This window comes from Chenopodium quinoa, unplaced genomic scaffold, assembly GCF_001683475.1.
Source record: "Chenopodium quinoa cultivar QQ74 unplaced genomic scaffold, ASM168347v1, whole genome shotgun sequence".
Classification (NCBI taxonomy): Eukaryota; Viridiplantae; Streptophyta; class Magnoliopsida; order Caryophyllales; family Amaranthaceae; genus Chenopodium; species Chenopodium quinoa.
The window spans coordinates 4,605,810-4,629,372 of record NW_018743252.1 but is presented as its reverse complement, the minus strand read 5'-3'; the positions used below and the strand labels follow the sequence as shown (position 1 = coordinate 4,629,372).

General features: G+C 36.3%; 1 protein-coding gene across 1 annotated transcript; it reads right to left on the bottom strand.

Moving 5' to 3' along the window:
* Window positions 1-1,499: 1,499 nt before the first annotated feature.
* Window positions 1,500-14,614, bottom strand: LOC110735066. The gene is made up of 6 exons (XM_021915202.1): window positions 14,194-14,614; window positions 12,010-12,159; window positions 11,267-11,525; window positions 10,951-11,169; window positions 10,722-10,864; window positions 1,500-1,936 (listed from the first exon to the last, which is right to left on the bottom strand). Exons 1-6 carry the CDS (start codon window positions 14,488-14,490, stop codon window positions 1,637-1,639), a joined length of 1,368 nt encoding a protein of 455 aa, XP_021770894.1. The 5' UTR covers window positions 14,491-14,614; the 3' UTR covers window positions 1,500-1,636.
* Window positions 14,615-23,563: the final 8,949 nt, after the last annotated feature.

Sequence of the window (23,563 nt, the reverse complement as noted above, 5' to 3'; positions counted from 1 at the left end):
AGTTCTCAAAGTGTGAAAATGACTCAAGACAACTCTCCCTTATATAGGCGAAGTGAGAAGGCGAAGGGTCACTTTCAGAATTCAAAATTTGGGCGGGAAAATCTCTCGTCCTTTCGCCGACTGACACCTGTAGCAGGCCGTCGCCTGTTACAGTGCGACACCTGTCACACGTAACACGTGACCAATCACGTGCCACCTGTGAGGGGCAAATAATTAGGGGATTTTGCTCCCACCAATCGGAATGCGCCACGTGGACCAATCAGGTCCTGCCAAGTGTCCCCCAGTTGGAACAGTCAGGGCTTCCCACGTGGCACGCGCTTATTCGTCCACCTTGGACCTGTTATGTCAAGACATGTGGAATACTCCATGCCTAATGGAGAAACCGGCCACCCAGGCCCAACTTCCGAGGGAAGCCCAATCGGCCTTAGGTTTACCTAAACCTAGGATGGGCACGTTTCCCAAGGTTATAAATACCTCCCTTAATCCTCATTAAGGGGAATTACAAATAGAGAACATAAACATTACGGAAAAAACACATTAATTACACACAGTAATAACCGGCTGATCTCGCTAACAAAGCATATTACCTACATTAAACACTCTCACCTAGAGAGACCAAATCACTTTAATTTCCGCATTAATTACTCCTTAATCAGGTACTAACTTGACCGTTGGAGGCGGAGCTCACAGGAGTCTCCGTTATTTTGCAGGTACAGGCGTCCGGTTCCAGTCTCGGAATTGTAACTCTCCCGCAGGACATCAGAAAACCCCGAAACAATAACCACGGTTCGTTATGAATTAAAAATGATCGAATCAGATCAAATCAAATCTTGTTATTTATGTTTACTTATAACTAATTATTTTTAATTTCGTAAGTTAGAAAATTATGAAAATATCATATTTCAAAAGTTCACATTAATATAAATCTAATGACATCTCACCTGATAATTTTTTATCTTAAGAATTAGCATGCAAATAAGGCGACAGACAAATTGAATTGTTGTAATTAATTTAATACGAGTGATAGTGTCATTAGTTTGAACCTTTGTCCTTTCTTATTTCAGATTATCATGTAGAGTTTCTAAAAATCAAGATTTGACACATAACTTTGGTAAGACTCACCCACTAAGAATTTTTTCTGTTTGCTTTTGTCAAAAAAAAAAAAACAAAAAAAAAAAAAATTTTGTTCACCTGAAATAAGATGTTTCGTTCTAGTTTAATCTGCATCAATCGTTTGGTTCGATTGAAATTTGACCTCATTTGTACGCTAATACATACAGAGTAAAATAAAAAAAAGTATTAAGTGGTTGGATTTGTTTAAATGTGTATTTTTCATATGTCTGATTTTATATTTATAAAAAATACAAAATTAGAAGTATTGTGTCAATAAACAATAATCTAGATTGAACTTTTCAAGTCTGGTCTGATTCAAGAATAAGAAATTAAATCCTGAAATGAGACAAAGAAAACGAAACCTTGGAGTTTAGAAAAGAGAAAACTTATCTTAACTTCAGTTTTCCTTTATATAGAAGAAAAGAAAGAAAGCAAAAATGTAATAAGAGATTCCACGGATATGAAAGGGATATGTACTACATACATTTTTACATATTAAGCAGCTGAAATAAGAAATTGCTTATCATCTCTTCCGGCCTGATACTGTTTTCTTCACAGCTCCCACAGAAACTAAGAACTCATCAAGGGAAGATAGTGTTATCATATCATCCGGTGGGAAGTAACTGGCAGCCTTCCCCATGAATGAAGCGAATAGGAGTGATAGTGAAGGCCTAGTAACATATCGCTCACCCAAGAGATCGTCCAGAAAAGAAAAGGCAGCTAGAAAATCTGATCTGCTTGCCTTTATTGGAGCTGCAAAATGCGCAGGAATTATCCTCTGGAATTTCCAGTCTCGAGCTATCCGATCAATCCAGTCCCTCACCTAAATGTTTATTACATGTAATAAATATAAGTAAAATGAGCATTAGCAAGGGTATGGAAAAAATTATTATGAGTTTCACACAAAATCCAGAACACTACTTGAAGCTTGTGTACAAAGAAATTGGAGAAAAACTTTCTAATTTACTTCTTTTGAAGAGAAAGCAATGCCCTCAGAATGTGTTTAGTTGGTAGGAAAACAAATTCGAGGAAAAGCGAATGTCCCAATTTACTTTGTTTTGTTTGTCAGAAAGTAATTTTTCCATAGGTGAAAAAGAATTCTTCCCAAGGACGGAAAACATTTTCATCTTTAACAGGAGGAAGACACATTCTCCTCCTGTTTTCTCCGATACATTCTTCTCCCATTCATCCTCTCCCTCCTACTTCCATTTTTCCTTGTTCTCTCTAAATTTTCCTACAAGGTACAAAAAAAGGAAACTAATACATACTTTGTATACTATTGAAATTTTTCCAGAAAAATTAATTTCCTTCAAAAAATGTTCGGTCGAAATAAAAAATAGCCTTCCTTTAAGTTACAATACTTGCAGCTACATTAACTTGCATCACTTCCAAGAGATTGAACTATCTGTCACTTCTGGTAGAATGACAGTAATAAATACAAGTATAAATCTGAGCGAAATGAGGTCATAGTAAAGTAGTGCAGGGTTAGGCCTTGTTGAATAAAAGGGGTTTGCATTACATCCTTGCTTGGAAAAACAGAATCACCAAGTAGGGCAAGTACTTTCCAGTCTATAAGTTTTTCGTTATCCCACTCTCCATTAGAGGGTTTTTTATGTACCAACTTCTACATTATCAATTTTTGACAAACACATTTTACCATCTTAACCTTTTTCCACCACAATATTTACACCTTTCCATTCATTTTCTCCTACTTTATCCACACTTTTCTAACGCTTACCACCTTTTATTTCTATCCTACTTTATCCACATTTTCTTACACCCGCTAACCTCTCCTAGAAATAACCCGTCAAAAGCGAGTCAGTACATCAAAAAAAAAAAGGGAGTATTAAGTTTCGTTGGTCATAACCAAAACTCAAAATCTTCCTCGTCGTCTCTCTCTCAATTTGATAACCTATTGTCTAGGATGATCGAATAGTTACCCAAAATTCACTCCAAATACCCTCTTCGCAGGATACAAAATACAAAGACTATCATGAAACCCATCAACAATAGATTATGCTTTTCTCCTATTCACCAAACCTCATGCTTGCCACTCAGTGAGCTTGTAATAAAACCATTGTTAAAGTAAAGGAAGGAATCCAAAATAGCCTGACGTCGCCCGACCGGGCGAAGTTCCGCCCGACCGGACGCGAGAAGGGTCGTAGTTTCTGAGTTCTGTCGCCCGACCGGGCACGAGAGGACGCTTGGAAAATGAAGATGTGTTCGCCCGACCGGGCGCGAGAGCAGCCAATCTTTTGGCTGATGCTCGCCCGACTGGGCACGGTTGGGTTGCTTAGCTTCCTTGGATTCTTTTCTTCTTCAATCTCTTGTAACCCCTCACTTAAGAGGTGTTTTATGATGATTAAAACACGTGTTTTTATTGCTTATTCTTTCTACCTTTTCACTTCCTCTTGATATTCCATCTTCCCTTGTTGTTCTATATATTTGTGATCAGATTTTCTGATGTCACATACAAGAAAAATATATTCTCGAAGTAGCCTAAACACTTTAAGCTAACCACAATTTTATTTCTCTTTGGGCATAAGTTTGCGTAGGCTCCACCTCTCATTCTAAAGTGCCTTAGCGTGAGAGTGGTGTGTAACATTAGGGAACGATCCGACGAATACAATTGAGCACCCCGGTTGCGCCGGAATTCGTTTTCAAAGGCAGTGATTATTCAAGCCACACCGTATTTCCTTCTCTTATTTTTGTTTATTGTTGCTCTTGTTTTAGACACCTATTTTACAACAATTTTGAAAACGAATATGTCTATTACAAGTAGCATTTTGAACAAGACTCTTCCCAACCTCTTTAAGTTGGAACCGCTTGATGGTAACAACTATAAGAGGTGGTCACAAAAATTGCTAATCTTTTTTGAAGTTGGAAGTTAACTATGTGTTGATTGAAGATGTCGTTGAGACCCTCAAGAATGCGGAAGAAGCTGCCAAGACCGCTACTGAGGCAGTCCCGGCGGCCATAACGGAAGCTTTGAAGAAGAACGAAAAGGACAACAAGCTTGTTCATGACCATCTCCTCAACCACATGAATAATACTTTGTTTGATTTGTTTGTTAATTTCAGGTCAAGCAAGATAATATGGGACTCCTTGGAGAAGAAATATGGATCGGATGATGCCGGTAAAAAGAAGTACGTGGTGGGCAAGTGGATCAATTTTAAGATGGACGATGAAAAGCCGATCATGTCTCAAGTCCATAACTATGAGAATTTAGTGACTGAAATCCTTGGTGAAGGCATGAAGATGTGTGAGACTCTTCAAGCCAATGTTCTCTTGGAGAAATTCCCTCCTTCTTGGAATGACTACCGAAATCCATTGAAGCACAAGAAAAAGGACATGGCCCTCCAAGAACTCATTAGCCACATGAGAACCGAAGAGGCCAATCGCCTCAAGGATAAGTTTGAAACTTTGTCTCTTAATTCTTCCAAGGCTAACCTTGTTGAGTCTTCTTTGAATGTATCTAAAAACAGGAAAATCTCTAAGAAAAAGGGAAGCAACAAGTCTAAAGTCAATTTCACTCATAACAACAAAATCCAAAAGGCTAAGGCGACGTGCTACGTGTATGGAGTCATAGGTCACAAAGCCTACCAACGCACCCGTAGGCATGAAGCTAAGAAAGATGGTTGTACCTCCCAAGCTAATCTTGTTGAGAAGGAGGACATCATTGTAGCAGTGGTGGTTGAAGCCAACTTGGTGGAGAACAAAACTGAGTGGATTTTGGACACCGGAGCATCGAGGCATTTTTGTGCAAACAAGGCTTTGATGACTGAGTTTGAAGATGTCACCAACGGCGATCATGTCTACATGGGCAATAGGCCAATAGTAGTACCGCCGGAGTCCCTGGCAAAGGAAAGGTCTATCTCAAACTTTCCTCCGGAAAAACTTTATTTTTGAATAATGTGTTGTATGTTCTCTCTCTTAGGAGAAATCTTGTTTCGGGAGCCCTTCTCAACAAAACCGGCCTAAAACTTGTCTTTGAGGCCGACAAGATTGTAATGTCTAAAAATGGAGACTTTGTTGGGAAAGGTTACCTCAATAATGGTTTGTTTGTTTTGAATATCATGAATGAGAATGGAAGTACTTCTTGTGCTTATATTGTTGAGTCTTTGGATATTTGGCACAATCGTTTGTGACATTTAAATTCTTCTTATTTGAAAAGATTAAAGGACATGAATTTGATTAATTTTTCAATGGTTGATAAACTTGACAAATGCCAAATTTGTGTTGAGGCCAAACATACTAAGAAACCATTTAAGCAAGTGGTCTCAAGAAGTACAAAATTACTTGAATTGATTCATTCGGATTTAGCGGACTTTAAAAATTGCACTAGTAGGGGTGGGAAAAACTACTATATTACCTTTGTTGATGATTTTTCTCGCTATACCAAAGTTTATTTGCTTAAAACAAAAGATGAAGCCGAAAATGCATTTTTAAAGTACAAAGCCGAAGTTGAAAATCAATTGGACTTAAAAATCAAAAGAGTTAGGACCGATAGAGGTGGTGAATATGGTAAAGATTCTTTAAAAGATTTTTGTGAAGCCAATGACATCATATGAAAAAAGTCCACCTTACACACCCCAATCAAATGGTATTGCCGAAAGAAAAAATAAATCTTTAAAAGAAACTATGAATGCCATGCTTCTTAGTTCCGATTTATCCGATAATTTATGGGGAGAGGCGGTTCTTTCCGCTTGTTATATTCTCAATAGAGTGCCCCATAAAAAATTGGATAAAACCCCCTATGAACTTCGGAAGGGATATAGTCCAAATTTAAAAATTTTGAAAGTGTGGGGGTGTTTGGCTAAGGTGGCCTTTCCGGATTTTAAAAAATCCACCATCGGGTTTAAAACTTTTGATTGTGTGTTCATTGGATATGCTCATAATAGTGTTGCCTATAGGTTCATGCTTTTAAATGATAGATCGATTTGTGAAGCTAGAGATGCAGTATTATTTTAGCATATTTTTCCTATGAACAAGTCTTTGTCTTCTAATGTTGATATACATGCTAGTGAGTCAAGTATGAATGTGACTTTGGTTGATTCTTTGTCTAGTTCTAGTCTCCCCTCTTCTTCTACCAAAGTGGTAGAAGTTATACCAAGGAGAAGTAAGAGACCTAGAGTAGAGTTTTTCTTTGGACCGGACTTTTTGACTTCTTTTGTGGTAGAAGACTTTGATGTAAATTGTTTGAATGAGCATGTTTTGTCTTTGTTTCTCTTGGAGGAAGACCCTAAGACTTATGATGAGGCAATGAGCTTTATAGATGCTAGCTTTTGGAAAGAAGCCATTAAGAGTGAGCTTGATTCTATTATGTCCAATCATACTTAGGACCTTTGTGACTTGCCTAAGGGTTCTAAACCTATAAGTTGTAAGTGGATTTTCAAGAAGAAACTTAGACCGGATAGGACCATAGATAAGTTCAAGGCTAGACTTGTCATTAGAGGTTTCACCCAAAAGGAAGGTATAGATTTCTTTGACACCTACTCTCCCGTGACTAAAATTGCCACCATTAGAACCTTGGTAGCCCTTGCGGCAATTCATGACTTAGTGGTTCACCAAATGGATGTCAAAACGACTTTTCTTAATTGAGATCTTGATGAAGAAATTTATATGACTCAACCGGAAGGGTTTGTGATGAAAGGGCAAGAATATAAAGTGTGTAAACTTAGAAAGTCTCTTTATGGTCTTAAGCAAGCACCTAAGCAATGGTTTGAGAAGTTTGATAGTACTCTTAAGAGTTGTGCTATGTTGCTAATTCATCGGATTCATGCTTGTACTCTAAAGAGTTTGGGTCATCATGTGTTATAATTAACTTATATGTTGATGATATGCTTGTTGTTGGTACTAACCTTGTTGTTGTGAATGATGCCAAGGCTATGCTTTCTACTAAGTTTGAAATGAAGGACATGGGAGAAGCCGATGTTATTCTTGGAATTCGCCTAAAGAAAACAGAGAATGGTTACTCCATGAGTCAATCTCACTATGTAGAAAAGATTCTAAAGAAGTTTGAGTCTTTTGATGTTGTTCCTAGCAAGGTTCCATATGATGTCAACGCCAAATTAGCAAAGAACAAGGGTTCTAGTGTGTCTCAAGAGCTCTATGCGAAGGTGATTGGTAGTGGTATGTTCTTATAAACTGTACTGGACCCGACATTGCCTATGCAGTGAGTAGACTTAGTAGATGTACTCACAATCCAAGTGAAGATCATTGGGTTGCTCTTCATCGACTTCTAAGGTATCTCAAAGGTACCATGGAGGTATGCTTCCATTTTAATCGCTTTCCTAATGTCTTAGAAGGCTATTGTGATGCTAATTGGGTAACCGATAATGATGAGGTTGTTTCTACTAGTGGGTATGTTTTTGTTTTGGGTGGAGGAGCTATTTCATGGCAAGCAACATAGGCTGCCTTTCCCGAAGGAGAATGTGTGGAGAGCATCAGAAAAATTGCAGCTTGTTCACACTGATGTTTGTGGACCTCATTGAACTTTATCTCTTGGTGAAAACAAGTATTTCATCCTTTTTATCGATGATTTCACCCGCATGACGTGGGTGTATTTCTTGAGAGAGAAATCTGAAGTTTTCAGTGTTTTCAAAAAATTTAAAGCACTGGCAGAAGCTCAAAGTGGTTGTAAACTACAAAAAATCAGATCAGATCGAGGCAAGGAATATACTTCCTCTGAATTTGATATTTTCTGTGAAAATGAGGGAATTGAACAAAATCTTACAGTGGGTTATACACCTCAGCAAAATGGAGTTTCTGAACGAAAGAATAGAACCGTGATGGAGATGGCTCGCTGTATGTTAAGTGAGAAAAATCTACCAAAAAAATTCTTGGCAGAAGCAGTTCGCACATCTGTTTATTTGCTAAAAAGGCTGCTCACAAAAGCGGTTCAAGGCAAAACTCCAATTGAAGCATGGAGTGGAAGAAAGCCAACAGCAAATCACTTCAAAGTATTTGGATCAGTTTGCTATGCTCATATTCCATCTCTAAAGAGAAGCAAACTAGATGCAAAAGCCGAAAGAGGAATCTTCCTTGGCTATGATTCACAAGCCAAAGGATATCAACTTTTCAATCTTAGCAATAAAAAGATCATGATCAATCGAGATTTTGAATTCGATGAAGATGCAAGTTGGAATTGGGAAGAAGAGAAGGTTGAGAAGAAATTTTTTCAAGTTGACAGTGAAGTGCATGATGAACCTAGAGATGAGAATATCGAAGAAGCTCCTTCCACTCCTATACTGGCGAAACTAGTGATGATGATAATGCCACGGCTCCTAGAGGTAAGAAGTCTCTCTCGGATTTGTACGAGGAATGTCCAGTCTTTGGAGAAATGTGAAAGATGTTACCTTGGTGTTGAAGAGCCCCAAACATATGAGCAGGCTTTTGAAGACAAAAGGTGGCAACAAGCAATGGAAAATGAAATCAATATGATTAAGAAAAATCAGACTTGGGAGTTGGTTGATAGACCAAGTGATCGCAAAGTGATTGGCGTCAAGTGGGTCTACAAAATCAAATTGAATCCTGATGGGACCATAAGCAAGTTCAAGGCTAGATTGGTCGTCAAGGGATACTCCCAATAAGCAGGAATTAATTATGGAGATACATTTGCTTGGTGGCTAGGCTTGACACAGCTAAAACTCTAATTGCTTTAGCAGCTCAAGAGACATGGAAGATTTATCAACTTGATGTGAAGTCTGCCTTTCTCAATGGTGAACTCGAGGAGGAAATTTACATTGAGCAACCTCTCGGATTTGGCGTTAAAGGGCAAGAAGAAAAAGTGTGCAAGCTGAAAAAGGCTCTTTATGGGCTAAAACAAGCGCCACGAGCATGGTACAACAAGATTGACTCATATCTACTTGCACAAGGGTTCAACAAAAGTAAAAATGAGCACACTCTCTATGTGAAGAATCAATGAGAAAATGATTTGCTCATTGTTTCACTCTATGTTGGTGATCTTGTCACGGGAAACAATTCAAAGATGATCCTCTCATTCAAGGAGGAGATGAAAAGGAAGTTCGAAATGCACTTAGGCTTGATGAATTATTTCCTAGGGATGGAAGTTCATAAAGCTGAAGATGGAATCTTCATCTCTCAAAGGGAATATGCAAATGATGTTCTTAAGAAATTCCATATGCAAAACTGCAAGCCAGTCAGTACACCTCTTGTAGTGAATGAGAAGCTGTCCAGAGCTGATGGTCAAAGGAAAGCTGACACTAGGCAATACAGGAGCTTAGTTGGAAGTCTATTTTACCTAACAGCCACAAGGCCAGATCTGATGTTTGCAGCAAGTTTGCTTTCAAGGTTCATGAGGAACCAAGTGATGTTCATATGGGTGCTGCCAGAAGAGTGCTCAGGTATATAAGAGGAACTTCAGTATATAAGAGTGCTAGAAGAATGATCAGGTATATAAGAGGAACTTCAGATTTTGGTGTTATGTTTAACGCAAGTGCAAACTCCAAATTGTTGGCATATTCAGACAGTGACTGGGGTGGTTCAAACGATGACATGAAAAGTACTCTCGGATATGTATTTTCACTTGGATCTGCAGTGTTTTCATGGATTTCGAAAAAGCAAGTAGTAGCTCAATCCACAACTGAAGCCGAGTACATTGCAGCATCGGCAACTGTTAATCAAGCTGTGTGGCTCAGGAAAATACTTGCTGACTTGAGACACAAACAGGAAGAAGCTACTGAAGTTCTAGTAGACAACAAATCAGCAATTGCTATTTCAAAAATCCAGTTTGTTTCAGCAAGACAAAGCACATGAAGATTAAGTTTTATGCACTTCGAGAAGCTGAGCAAGAGAAAGAAGTGAAGCTGATTCATTGTCCTACTGAGTTCCAGCTCACTGACATTTTGACCAAGGCTTTACCAAAAAGCAGATTTGAGTTTCTCAGACTCAAGCTTGGTATGATGGCCAAAAGTCTCAAGGAGCAGTGTTAGTAAATGAGACTTTTAGTGTTCAGCAATTAGTGAAGAAATCAGTGAATAAACTTGAATGTGCTAGAGTTATTAGGAGTAGTTGAAATGCCAAAAGTTGTGACTCTTCATTGCATCACAATAATGTAGAAGGCATCCCTCACCCCTATATAAAGTACTATTGTACATATCAAAATAATATAAGAAATCTTCCTACTTTCTTTCTACATACACTGTCCAGCTTTGCTCTAACAGATGCACTCTTCGAGCCATTATTCAAGGCTCATCTTCCCCTTCTTATTGACCAGATTAGACTTGCCCAACATCATCTTGTGGGGGCATGATAAAACTAATGTATCCTTAGTAGCAGCTCATGATAATACTACTTCATTTGTATATACATTCCTTTTGTATCAAGTAATATTATCATAATAACAAGTAACATTACAATCTTTTGTTTGTAAGGATAGATTATCCTCAACACAGAGATGGTTTAGCCAGAATCAAGGGCCTCAATGCAAGATCGATCCCGTGAGGGGATTTAGGGGTCTTTCCCTCCCAAGTATCCCTTACCCCCAATCCACAAGACCTCAACAATAGCAACTAGATTCAGCCATCTTACCATCAATCAATATCAGAGAGAGAGAGAGAGAGCTCAGTAAAAGGGTTCTGTCATACCTTTTCAGGAACTTTGCTGAAGACCAATGTTTTCACTATAGGAGAGACAATCAACTTCTGGGACATCTGAGTAAATGTGGCATTTGGTTCTAACAAATTTGATGGACCAAGAAACAGGATCTGGAGAACCATTCTTTCCCATCCTGCAGCAGAAATAAACAACTATCTATCAATAGATCCAACACCAGAAAAAGTCCGGTTTATAGATAAGGAGAAAAACAACAGCTACCTTTCTGACGATTCATTGAATTGTCAACAACCGGTTCATTGGGGACTTCTTTTCCTTTGCTAAGAATCTTTACAGCTAAACCATTCTTTGCAGATGCCAATAAAGACTCTTTACTGATACAGTCTGGGGGCTGCCTCGGGACAAAAATCACAGCATCAGTCACCAAAAGAGATCTTGAACGCTTGTGATAGAAGGCCACCTCCACATATGGCCCAATACCTTAAGGTTTGGAGCAGTAAAATAGAACTCCGAGTTTAAAAATCTGCTAGTAACTGTAGTATATAAACTCGAATATTGTCAACAGAATTTATATTACCAACTTCTGGTGAACTCAGAACTTTCTGTTCAATTTCATCAGACCATGGAGTTGACATATCTTCATCCTGCAAGGTTTTGGAGCGAAAAATACCAAAAAATTCAAGTGGTAGATTCAAGGGCCAACTCCATTGCCTAGGGGCCACCCATATCTGAGCGCGGGGAAACTTTCTTGAAAATGGTCCCACAAATATTTTATGTTCATAAGCAAATGTTGGCAATACAATGAATTCAACTGGAGCCCCAAGTTCCTTCACAAGCTGCGACAGAGGAACATACAATCATGATCAGCTCACATGTTCTTTGATAAAGTAAGCGGATGAAGCAACTACAAGAATATATACCGATATTGGCAAAGTATAACCTTTTTTCATATATTTTATAATGTGTTTGACATTCACAAGGGTTACAATGAACAAAGAAATTTTGAACAGAGAAGCTGAACATGCATTAAGTAAACTAATTTAGTCATGAGATTACAGACTTACAGTTACACAAAGCTACCAAGCACAAGTCAGGCTTCAACATTCCCAGTCTAATTTTGACAAATAGAATTTGTATATTGCCAAAGTTTGCTTAAATTAAACAGTCAAATTTGAAATGAAAATATATATAAAAAAATGTAGTCGTGATTAATAAAGGACAATCAGAAGAGAGGATGAATTAACTTAAGCAACTACTCAAAAACAGAGAGGTTTACATGCTATCATAATAAACAACATAATATTCTTAGAGTGACTGAACCTGGATGCACTCTTTAGTTGGAGCAATGGGTGCATGGACCCATAATCCTCCAGACTTGAGCTTGATGACAGTCATGCGAATGTTTGTTGAGACACTGCTGAAGCCTAGAGCTTGTTCTTGTTCAAATGACCATATGCTATCCTTTACAGTCTGAAAAATCGATGAAACAAAGGGTTTGAGTTATATTAGCACAAGAAGAAATGTATTGATTACAAGCTAAGTTGCTCGGACTTGGGTACTCAGTACCCAACATAGATACGTGTCTAATTGTCTGACTCGGCTATTTTATCAAAATCTCCATGGATTTGGCAAAAAATGAAGGGTCAAAGTGTCCAGAGGATCCAACACGTAAGATAAAATGAAAAGTCCGTGTAACATGGGTTACAAGAGCATTGTACACAAGTAGAGAGTTAGGGGCCGTTTAGTTCGCAAAGTGGAATCGGAATGGAATGGGAAAAGGGTATGGAGGAGAATGGAATGAAACCCTTGAAATTTGCTATGTTGTTTGTTTTAATAACAAAGGGAAACAAATCCCACTAGTCCCACCACCACACCACCACCTAATTCATTAACTTTCCACCTTTTCCAGCCACCATCCATCCACCAAACCACTCACCGCACCTCCCCCACCATTCACCGCCCTACGCCAGCCCTCCCCCACCCCTACGCAGCTCATCCCTCCCCTACAAAACCTCCCTTAGCCAAGAAAAACCCTAGAATCTAGTCTCACTCACTGTAAAACCCATTGGCCGGCCCTCTCCCACCCTCAAAACCCTAGGCGCTAGGGTTTCGATGGTGGGGGAGGGCCGGTCGGCCGTTTTACAGTGAGGGAGATGGGTTTTTTTTAGGTTTTTCGATGGTGGGTTTCGAGAGTGAGGATGGCCGACGAAGGGAGGAGAGGTGCGGCGAGGGGTGGGGGAGAGGCGGCCGACGGATCTAAGTGGAGGGAGAGGGTTATGCGTGGGTGAGGGGATGATTTTCCGGTGAGAGGAGGGGCGGCGAGGTTCCGGTGAAGGGCGGCGAAGGTCAGGGGATGACGACGACATTCCGGTGAGGTGGTGAATGGGAGTAAAAGGTTTTTGGGTAATCAAAGGGGAAAAGGAATGATAGAAACGGAAAAAAAAAAAAAAACAACAACAAAGGGAATGATTCCCATGGAATCCCATTCCCTTTGATTATTACTGCGAACCAAACGGCCCCTTAGCTTCTTCAGCATCAAAAAGCGTACTCTTATAAATGAAAGTATATAATGCATAAGCAGGACATTATGCTCAATTTCCTGAATTGTTCATTTACTTGGGGATTGCTCTTGCGCTTTACAAACTTGTTAGGTCACATACATCAATTATACCTAGTACCCTCTAATCATCAACCCCTTTGACAGTGTGAAGTCACATACATCAATTATACCTAGTACCCTCTAATCATCAACCCCTTTGACAGTGTGAAGTTACACACATTGATTATACCTAAAACCCTTTAATCATCAACCCCTTTGGCAGTGTGAAGTCACATACATCGATTATACCAAGTTCACTCTACTCATCAACCCCTTTGACAGTGTGAAGTGCATACATCGATTATACCTAGTACCCTCTACTCATCAACCCTTTTGACAGTGCGAAGTCACATACATCGATTATACCTAGTACCCTCTATTTCTAGTTAGCTATAAAGATGAAGAATTGTAGGTATCATCGGCTCATTGCAATCTTTTTTGTTGGAATGATTGCTAGTACCATAATTCATTAATTCCTTTAGCTCAGCATGCACATAGCATCAACAATCACCATCATCTACTATACACAAGCTCATGCAAGCAATCCATTATTACAAGGCCAAGCCAAGAATAACAATTTCTAGAAACTTCAGTATAATTATGCTATAACAGAATTATAGAAATAAGATTCTAGTTGCATCTGTCAATAGCTTGTAATAATCTCTATAAATATTAGATGCTATTGAACTTATATTATAATCAATAACAAAAATTCTTTTCCTCTTTTTCTCTCTAAATTCTTCTAAATAATGAAGTTCATAATACCATGAAATTCAACACTTATTTTTTTTGGATGGTATTATTAATAATAAAAACAGGAACTGAAACTATTTAATTAATCCCTAGCAAATGACAACATAATAATCATTTAAATATAAAAGAGGAATTTAGATAAGATGGGTTACCTCAGTTCGAATAGTGCGTCTATTAAGAAAAGGACCCAAAGGAAACGGAAACCCAGTAAAATTCAGATAAAATCTTCCACCATTACTTGTATTACTACCAGTTTTGGTGGAAATTGAAGCCACCACCAAACTAATTATATTATCATTTCTCCTCTTCTTTTTACTAGAATTTAGCTGCAAATATGGTAGATTTAAAGGAACCCCACTAACAAAATTAGTACTTGAATCTCTTAAATTTATTGGGTTTTGCAGAAATAATGATTTTGGGCATGAAACACTGCTAATGGTTGCCACCATTTTTGGTCTTACAAGGTATTTTCTGGTTCAATTTTGAGCAATTTTGTTTTTCAGAGAAAATATGGCACTGTTACTTGACTCGGGGTTGGTTTTACGCCACGTGGAGATGTAATGTGATGGACCTTAATTGGAATTTAATTGGGATTGATTTGGTTACATTTTGACATTTTGTGTAATATATAGCTGGGAAGTTTAAAGGGAGTATTATTATACATAAATAATTGTATAACGAGGGGTAAGGGTGTAATTACATATAATATATATTCTCACTTTAGAGTAACACCATTAAATATTCAATGGTATTATGTATGTAGTGGTACTATATATGTATACAGTGGTACTAATTACGTGTATATATAGTATCACTAAATAATTAATGGTATTATATAAGTTTTCAGTGGTACAATTAAAAGTGGTCTCATTCACCTTTCTCTCTCCTCCTTTCTCTCTTTTTCCATATAATTTTTAATAATTTAGTATTTGTTATGCATATGCAAATGCATAACAATACTGCATTAGTACTTCCTCATTGTGTGGCTACTAAGATATTCTACAATAGTCTAGCAAAATGTCAATCCATGGTTGAAACTATTGAAAGTTTGGCTCTTAACAATTTTGGTTTAAACATAAAGAGTTTTAAACGGGTTTAGTTTGGTTATGAAAGGTTCAAGTTCATACCAATTCAGGTTGAGTTAATTGTCTAACGAGTTGACACAAGCTTACTTATTTGGCTACCAACCAACCAATTCAGGTTGAGTTAATTGTCTAACGAGTTGACACAAGCTTACTTATTTGGCTATCAACCAACCAATTCAGATTGAGTTAATTGTCTAACGAGTTGACACAAGCTTACTTATTTGGCTATCAACCATTAGGAATTGAGTTAACCCAATGGTTGACACAAGGTTGGCGGTAAAAAAGCACAAGATTTATTAAGCACAAGCACCACCGGAAATCGCCCCCCTCCCCATCCCCACTCAGGTAACCGCCCTTTCCCTAATCCTCACCTTGAAACCGCCCTCATCCCCTAGCCCCCACACCGAATCAACCCACCATCCCCTTGCTTAGCCCCCAAACCACTCACCCTTCACATCCCTAGCACCGAAACCACCTCTTCCCTTCCCTGACATCGAAATCAACCCAACACCCACCGACACCACCACACAACCCCTTTTTTCTTTCTCATTTCAGCACAAAGATAGGGAAGGGAAGAGAAGGGAGAATCCAGTGAAGGATAAGGGGGGTGTTCAGGCTATTTCGTGGGTAAGGTGGGGGAAAAGGCGGTTGTCGTTTCATGGGTGGGGAGGAGGTGGCTAGGTTTCTTTTTTTTTTTTTCTTTGTTTTCTTTTTTAAAATTATTTTTAAATGTTTTGAACAATCACGTGCAAACACGTGTCCAATAAACAAAAAAAAATATCTATCTAACATGTTACCGATCACTTATGCCCAATGAAATCGAATACCCCCTAATTTTTGTATTATTTTAAAATAATCGATAGTTGAGATTATTTAAAGCAAATATGTGAAGGTTGAGATTGTTTTTACCAATTTTTCCTATATTATTTCTATGTTACTAAAAAAAAGTTACTCCACATTTTCATGTGACCATGTTTATCATCATTTTCTACTTCCTTTAATGTTGATTTTATTGTGAAAAAAAATTAAAACTTTAAATATATATTTCCAACTTAAGGATTGCTATAATAACGACAAATTAAAAAAAAGTTTAATTCAAATCGAATACGTATATACTTACATATTTTGTTTTAGTCTATTGCTTTCTTCTTGAATTGAGCCCATTTAAATATTGAAATTTTGAAAAATCAACTTCAATTTGAATGATTAGTGCTTGTTTGTTGCAATTGAAGAAGTAATAATTAAGGACTTTTGCCAATTTAGTTGAGAAAATTGTAGTCTTGGAAGAAATAAGGGTTTTTGCCTATTTGCTTAAGGGTTTTCTATACTTCCCACATTAATACGTTTTCATACAAATCATTAAATTTAGTTGAGAAAATAATTGTCGTCTTGGAGGTGAGATTTTTGAAAATTTTGCCTCTTACTGTGGAGTTTAATTTGTTCGAATACAAAATTTGATTTGCTTGGTATTATGCGTGGTCTTGCAGTTGCTTGGAATGGTGGTCACGGAAGAGTTCAATTGTCCATCGATTCTGAATTCGTGGTTCGTTTCTTAGTGGACCTTTGTCCACCTACTTCCCCTTGTATTCACATTATTCGAAAATCAAAGCTATCTTATAGCGTGAAGGTTGGAGAGTGACGATTAGTCACTGCTATAGGAAAGCTAATCGGGATGCTGACTGGTTAGCCAACTTTGGTGTCAACTCGGATTAGAAGATCGTTATTTTTTAAACGGTCCCCCGGGATCTTCGAACTGTTTTATTGGAGGATTTAAGTGGAGTTACTAGAGCTAGGGTTCGTTGTTCATTTGGAGAGAGCTTAGTTTAGCTTAGGTGGCTTTTGTTTTGTGTTTTGCTTTATTTTTTCTTTGGTGTGCCTTTGTTTTCTTGAATATGATTGGGGCTTCCCCCCCCCCCCCCCAAAAAAAAATGTTAGATTTATGAATATCTTATGACAAACATATTAGAACAAAAAATATTATATATAGTTCTATTTTAGTTGCGATGTTTGGACTTTCATGTCTATCAAAATATATTATTAATATCGATCTTTAATTACATTCCATTACTCATATTGACAATTCTGTCATTAGTCACTGGTCCTTTACGAAAATCTAGGGTTTGTCCCTTCCACCATACTCACCAGAACGGAAAAAAGGGTTTGTTGCTTTCAATTGCCTTAAATAATACGACCTTTAGCTCGTCCGCTAAAAACAAGTGCGCCTTTTGATTATCCCAGAATAATACCACCTTTGAGGGGTGTCCGCTTTAAACAGGTTATTACTTGTTAGTAAGGAATGGTAACTTGATTAATAGGTTATATGGACACATGTCATCATTTTATTGGTCAGAAAATATAATTTTTTTTAAAAAATTTATGTAATGTTTTTAATTTTTACAAGATTATTTTGTTTTATTTAATATTTTAAAAAAATAAATTCCCCCACCATCTTACCCACCCGCCACCAACCACCGACTGCCACCCCTTCCCCCTTCCCCGGTGTCTGCTAGCACCCCCTCCCTGCCCTCCGACGGCGGCCATGCCTAGATCTCCTTCCTCCGACGCCGGCGTCGACCCCGCTCCCCGCAACCCAAACCCTCCTCTCTTTCTCCTCCTTCCGCCGCAACCTTCCTCTCCTCCGCCCAAATCGAACCCAAACCCACGACCCAAACCACAGACTTTAGAATTTTGACTGAGGCAGCTGGAGTTAGGGTTCAGAATGGCGGGGCTTCGAGATTGGCCATGGTTCTATACATTAGCAGCTAGGGTTTCAAAGGTGCGGTAAAGGCCGAATAGGGTTTTTGACGGTGGGGTATTGGGCAGTTGGGGGATTTAGAGGGTGGGAAAGGGGTTTCGAGGGTTTTCGGGGAGAAGGGAGGTGAGTTTTAATTGGGGAAGGGAGATGGTGGTTTAGATGATGGGGGAGCGGTGCAGTAGGGACGGGGAAAGCCAGCGAGGGAGAGGGCTGGGCGCCGGCATGGGTTGGGGCGGGGAGTGAGAGTCGGCGCCGGCGTGTGTTGGGGCAAAGGAGTGGGCGCCGACGATGGTCGGAGGATGCTGGTGGGGGAAGGAGCTGAGTTTTTGTTTTTTTATTTTAAAAAAATTATTTTAAAATCATTTAAATGTAAAAAAAAAATCGAGCTATAGTTAAATATTTAGTTTTTTTAAAAAAGTTTATTTTAATTGTTAATCATAATTAAATGTTTATTTAAGAGATAATTAAAGTGTTAAACGAATTTATAAAAAATAAAATTGTTAACCGGTCATTCAGATTGTAGGTAAAATAACTTGTTTAAAGCGGACACCCCCCAAAGGTGGTATTATTCTGAGATAATCAAAAGGTGGACATATTTTTAGCAGACGGGCTAAAGGTCGTATTATTTAAAGCAATTTTTCCTTTAATTTAACGTATTAACGAATATGCTTGTAAATAATTGTCACTAAATCTGTTATGACAACATTACTAACTTACTATCTAAGATTAACAGTCGTCACCGACATTATTGTCTACATACATTGAACTTCCCAAACCACCTCCGACAAGCTGCATAAAATACCCATTCTACCCCTTGGTATATTTCACAATTCTCTCTGTAAATTTCTGTAATTAAGGCCATGTTCTCTTCCTTTAATTAAGAAAACTAGCCCCATATACATGCAATGCATGTCATAATTTAACAATTAAACTAGTGAGTTGCCTGGTCGTTGCCTCAAGTTGCTCCTTATGTAGTTATGCAACTGCTAATTTTTAAAAGACATTTAATGATTTGTATGTGTTTTCAATACTTTTGTAGTATAGTATTAATTTGTGTGCAAAATTAGAGCATAATTTACAATTAGCCTAGATGGTTAAACAATGATGTTTTTCTAAGAGGTTGAGTAGTGTTCGAAGCTCCTCAATTCCTCATCCATATTATTTTAATTGAGTTGAGACAATATGTAGTATTGTTGGTTGTGTGAGTGACGTGGCGTAATGAGTAATTGAGCGGGTGACATGGCATAATGAGAAATGTAGTGAGTGACGTGGCGTGATGAGAGATCTACGTGGCACATGGACGTTCTTAGGAACGATATTTACTATAATAAACTAGTTTTTAGGCTCGGACGATGACCTGAGATATTTAATATAATAAACTAGTTACAGTTATGACTATGAATGGTTAAAGATACATATTAAAACATGTATTACAATAATAGTATTTATTTTGGCTATCAAAAACACATATTAAGACATGATTCAACGGATAGCTTCCTACTAATTAACCTTGAGATCAAAAGTTCCTACTAATATGTAATAACATGGAATAATAGCCAATAAAGCAAGTCGGGAGAATACCACGTGGCATGTAGACTTGATTCGAAATTCTTTGGAGAGTAGTGGCATGTGGCATGTGGACTTAATTCGAAACGCCTTTTAATATATAGTATAGACTAGTGTGTGGCCCGGGGGATACCTCGTGTTGCTATTTTCTACCTCTTTAATTTGATAATTATGTTTGACTAGTTGTATAGCTAGCGTGTGGTCCCGGCATTGCCTCGGGTGTCACTTTTTTTTACCTCATATGTATTTATTTTCTAATCTTGTGAAAAATAAATAAATTATATAACCTCTAATAAACTTAACATATGAAAGGAATGTATAGATATAATGTTATGTGAAATTTAAAACATTAATAAAAGTTGGTTGAGATGGTAAATGTATCACCTTTTTATGTTAGAGGTTACGGGTTTGAATCTAGCTCAAAGCATAATTTATTTTGTTAAATGAAGTGGAAAACTTACGTGGTTCATATATATTTTGTATAGTGATGTGGCATTGTGACATAACACATACTTTAAAGAGTGTCACGTGGCACTGCTGCCTTGAAATGAACGCCTTTTAAAATATATATAGTATAAATAAATAAACAAATATGAGTTAATGCATGTTAAAAACCCAAAAATAATTAAATGAAAACTTATTTAGAGGGACATTAAACCCTTTATCCTAGTACGTAACATCACTTTAATTGAGCATTTCAACATCAAGTTTCGTGTCACTCTCATGCACGTTATTTTTTTTTTTTTAGATTCTATACTATAGTTTGATACCAAGTATGTAATGTATTGATAAACAATATGGAGTAATTTTTTTTTTTGGCAAGATTAGTAATAAATTAAAAATTATGAATGTACCGTGGGAAAGCCACTACTCTCGCATCCTCCTCTAAAATCCTACGAAGCTCCATAGGAGCATTGCCTAAGATAATAAGTCCATTTAATTGAGTCACTTCCCGATTAGCAAGCCAATCCACGACCCGATTACCTTTAAAAGTCAAGATCAAGATAATGCAATTATGGACTTATGGTATTACTTTCATATTGGGAAGATTATAAGTTGTGATAAAATAAGTAATTTTTATATTTTGTTTGAAAACTTGTTCTACTATGGAAAATTGCGTTTTGATTTAGATTTCAGTGGCATTTTGGATAGTCAAAAGTTGGACACTAACTTTTCACTCCCCTCTCCCTTGACTTATATACTTTATCTATCTCTTTTTTTTGCCACATAGTCATTTTTTTGGTCAAATATTTAAAACCTTTGACTATAAAAAATTTTTGGTCAAAATTTGAAACATTTGACTATAAATTATCGTCATTCGTCAATGTATAAGAGATAATATAGTCATGTGAGATATTAATAGATTCATTTCATTGTATATTTTATTAAATTCGCATTAAAATTATTATTTTTTTAATAATTTTTACATGTATGAAATTAAGATATATATGTTTTAAGACGTTTTTTAGAGAACGTGAAAAGTCAAATGGGGAACAAAATAGGGATAAAGGAAGTGCTTAGTGAAGATTGCAATCAGTAAATATAATATCAGTTTAAAATTTAGAAAGTTAGTAACTCAGTAAGGCCTTGTTCATTTCACCTTAAAATAATACTCTTGTAATATTTGGTAAAAATAAATTCAGTTTAGTACAAATAATTTCAGTTCCATAAAAATTAGTAACTTTAAAGAAAATATATGTAAAAATAATTTCAATTCAGTAAAAATCATGAACTGAAAAATGATTACAAATCTAATATATTATATAATAAGGTAGGCATTTTTCGGGAACTTTTGTTGCGCCACATATGCAAAGGTATTATTTTGACCAATTAAAAATTAGATTTGTATTTTACTTTTGAATTAAAAAATTCACTCGCCACCTAAGCAAAAGTGACGAATGAGATTTAAGAATTCTGCGCGTAGGTAAAAATAGCGAATAGTGATTTATTAATATCTTAATTATTTAAAAAACTAAAACTTATTTTTTTTAAAGAACTAAAAATTATCTTTAGATATTAAAATTTATATTATTTAAAAAACTAAAAAATTATACAAATTGATTTATTAAAAAAAATTGTGCATCGTACGATATTATTTCGACCAATGACAAAATTAGATTTAAAATTTATTTTAGAATTGAAAAATTCATTCGTCACCTAAGCAAAATTTACAAATGAAATTTAACAATTTAAATTCAATCTATAAGTAGTTGAAAAACGACAAATAGTGATTGATGCAAAAGTTCAATAAAATGTTATGAGAATTTTATTTTACTTTTATGGCCTGTTGGAAATAGGTATTTCATTTTAAATGATGGATTTTGCCCAAATCCTTTGTTTGGAAATCCAAATAATTTGAAATTGTATTTGGGCCAATTCCAACCTATTTATTAAACCTCTTTATAACCTAGATTGAGAAATGACTTTATTTACCCTTTCATTTAAAATTCCACATTCACCATTTTACCTATTTCCTCGATTTTCACTCCTTGCTTTGGTGCTTCCACTCCTCCATTGTAGCGTACTATGAAATCTCCATTTAAGCGGCTATGAAGCTTTCACTCCTCCATTGTAGGTACTCTAAACTCTCTATTTAATCGTTTTCGGAGCTTTCTCTCCTTCATTTAAGTAACCCTAAATTCTCCATTTAAGTGCTTTGGAGCTTTCTCTCTCCTCCATCGTAGCAGCTTGTGAGCTTTCTCACCAATTTATCATCTCATTCATTTTCAAACTCGGCGACGATGATGAAGAAGAGTATTAAAGTTGAAGGAGATCGAGTAAAACATAGACGATCAAAATATTCTCCAACTTACAAAAAGCAATTCACTTTGATGTTGCTACAAATTCAATTTAGGATCGGAACACACATCAATTTGGTTAAATTTTTGTTTAAGTGATGACGTAGTTTTAATTTTTTATTAAGCTACTAAATTCTGAAATTGAAATCCTCAATTTTTTCCAAACAAAAATTTTGGAATTGAATATTAGTATTTGGAATTCCAGATTTTAAATCAAGCATTTGAAATTAAATCCTTGTATCCAAACACTACCTTAATCAATTCAAGTGTCATTAGCGAATGAAATTGCATTTTTAATTACATTAAAAAAAAATACATTTTTGATAAAAATTTAATCACAATATTAATAATAAAATAATATTAAACTTACAAAATAAAAATCACGTTCAATAAAAATTATTAAATTGAATATTATAAAAATCAAGTTCTTTCAAAAATTAAAAGAGATGTTCAATTTTGGATTACATCGAAAAACGATAATAACATATAAAAATGGTTATAATGAATTATAAACATAAAAAAAAACAATAAAAAATATTAATATTACAAAATAAAAATTACGTTCATTTAAACTTAAAAACATGTTTAAGAAAAAAAAATAACGATGAAATATGAAAAGTAATTATAATAACATACATATACTATAAAAAAAATATAAAAAAAAATAAAATATGAGCCACCTCGTTGTAGGGAAATTTTCAACTCTTTAAACCCTCCTGTGATTCATGCTTTTAGGCATGGCGGCGTTCTAAGGAAAATAAGCTAGAGAAAAAGAGTCTCCAACAAGTTTTAGGAACTTGTAAACCGTTCACGGGTGTGAAGGTTACACCCCATTTACGATCACGGAGATCGCTAACTCCATAGTGGTCTAGAACCATGACTGGGTGTTCAGGGATGATGGTACGAATCCAACCTAAAAGAAATTGAACCCGCCCTAAATAGGCTTCTACTTAATTCTTTTGATATTCATGTCCGCTTTTCAATCAACATACATACATCAAGTTAATCCTAAACCTGCTTAATCTACGTTGGTTGATTATTAATGCACAATCGAATCTATTATTGGTGATCACTTGAATTAAAATCATATTAGCCTAAATCAAATTATTAATTATCTTATTAGGCGTGATTTCAAGTATAAATTCCCTTTAAATCTGCAAAAGGGGAGTGGTCAAACAATAACAATAAAATCATGAATAATCAAGCAACATATGATTAATACAACAATCATTATCATAACATCATCAAAACATCGTTAATAGTAAGATTCTAGGCATGGTACTAAATAGTTTAATAACAAATCCTAGCATGTCACTAA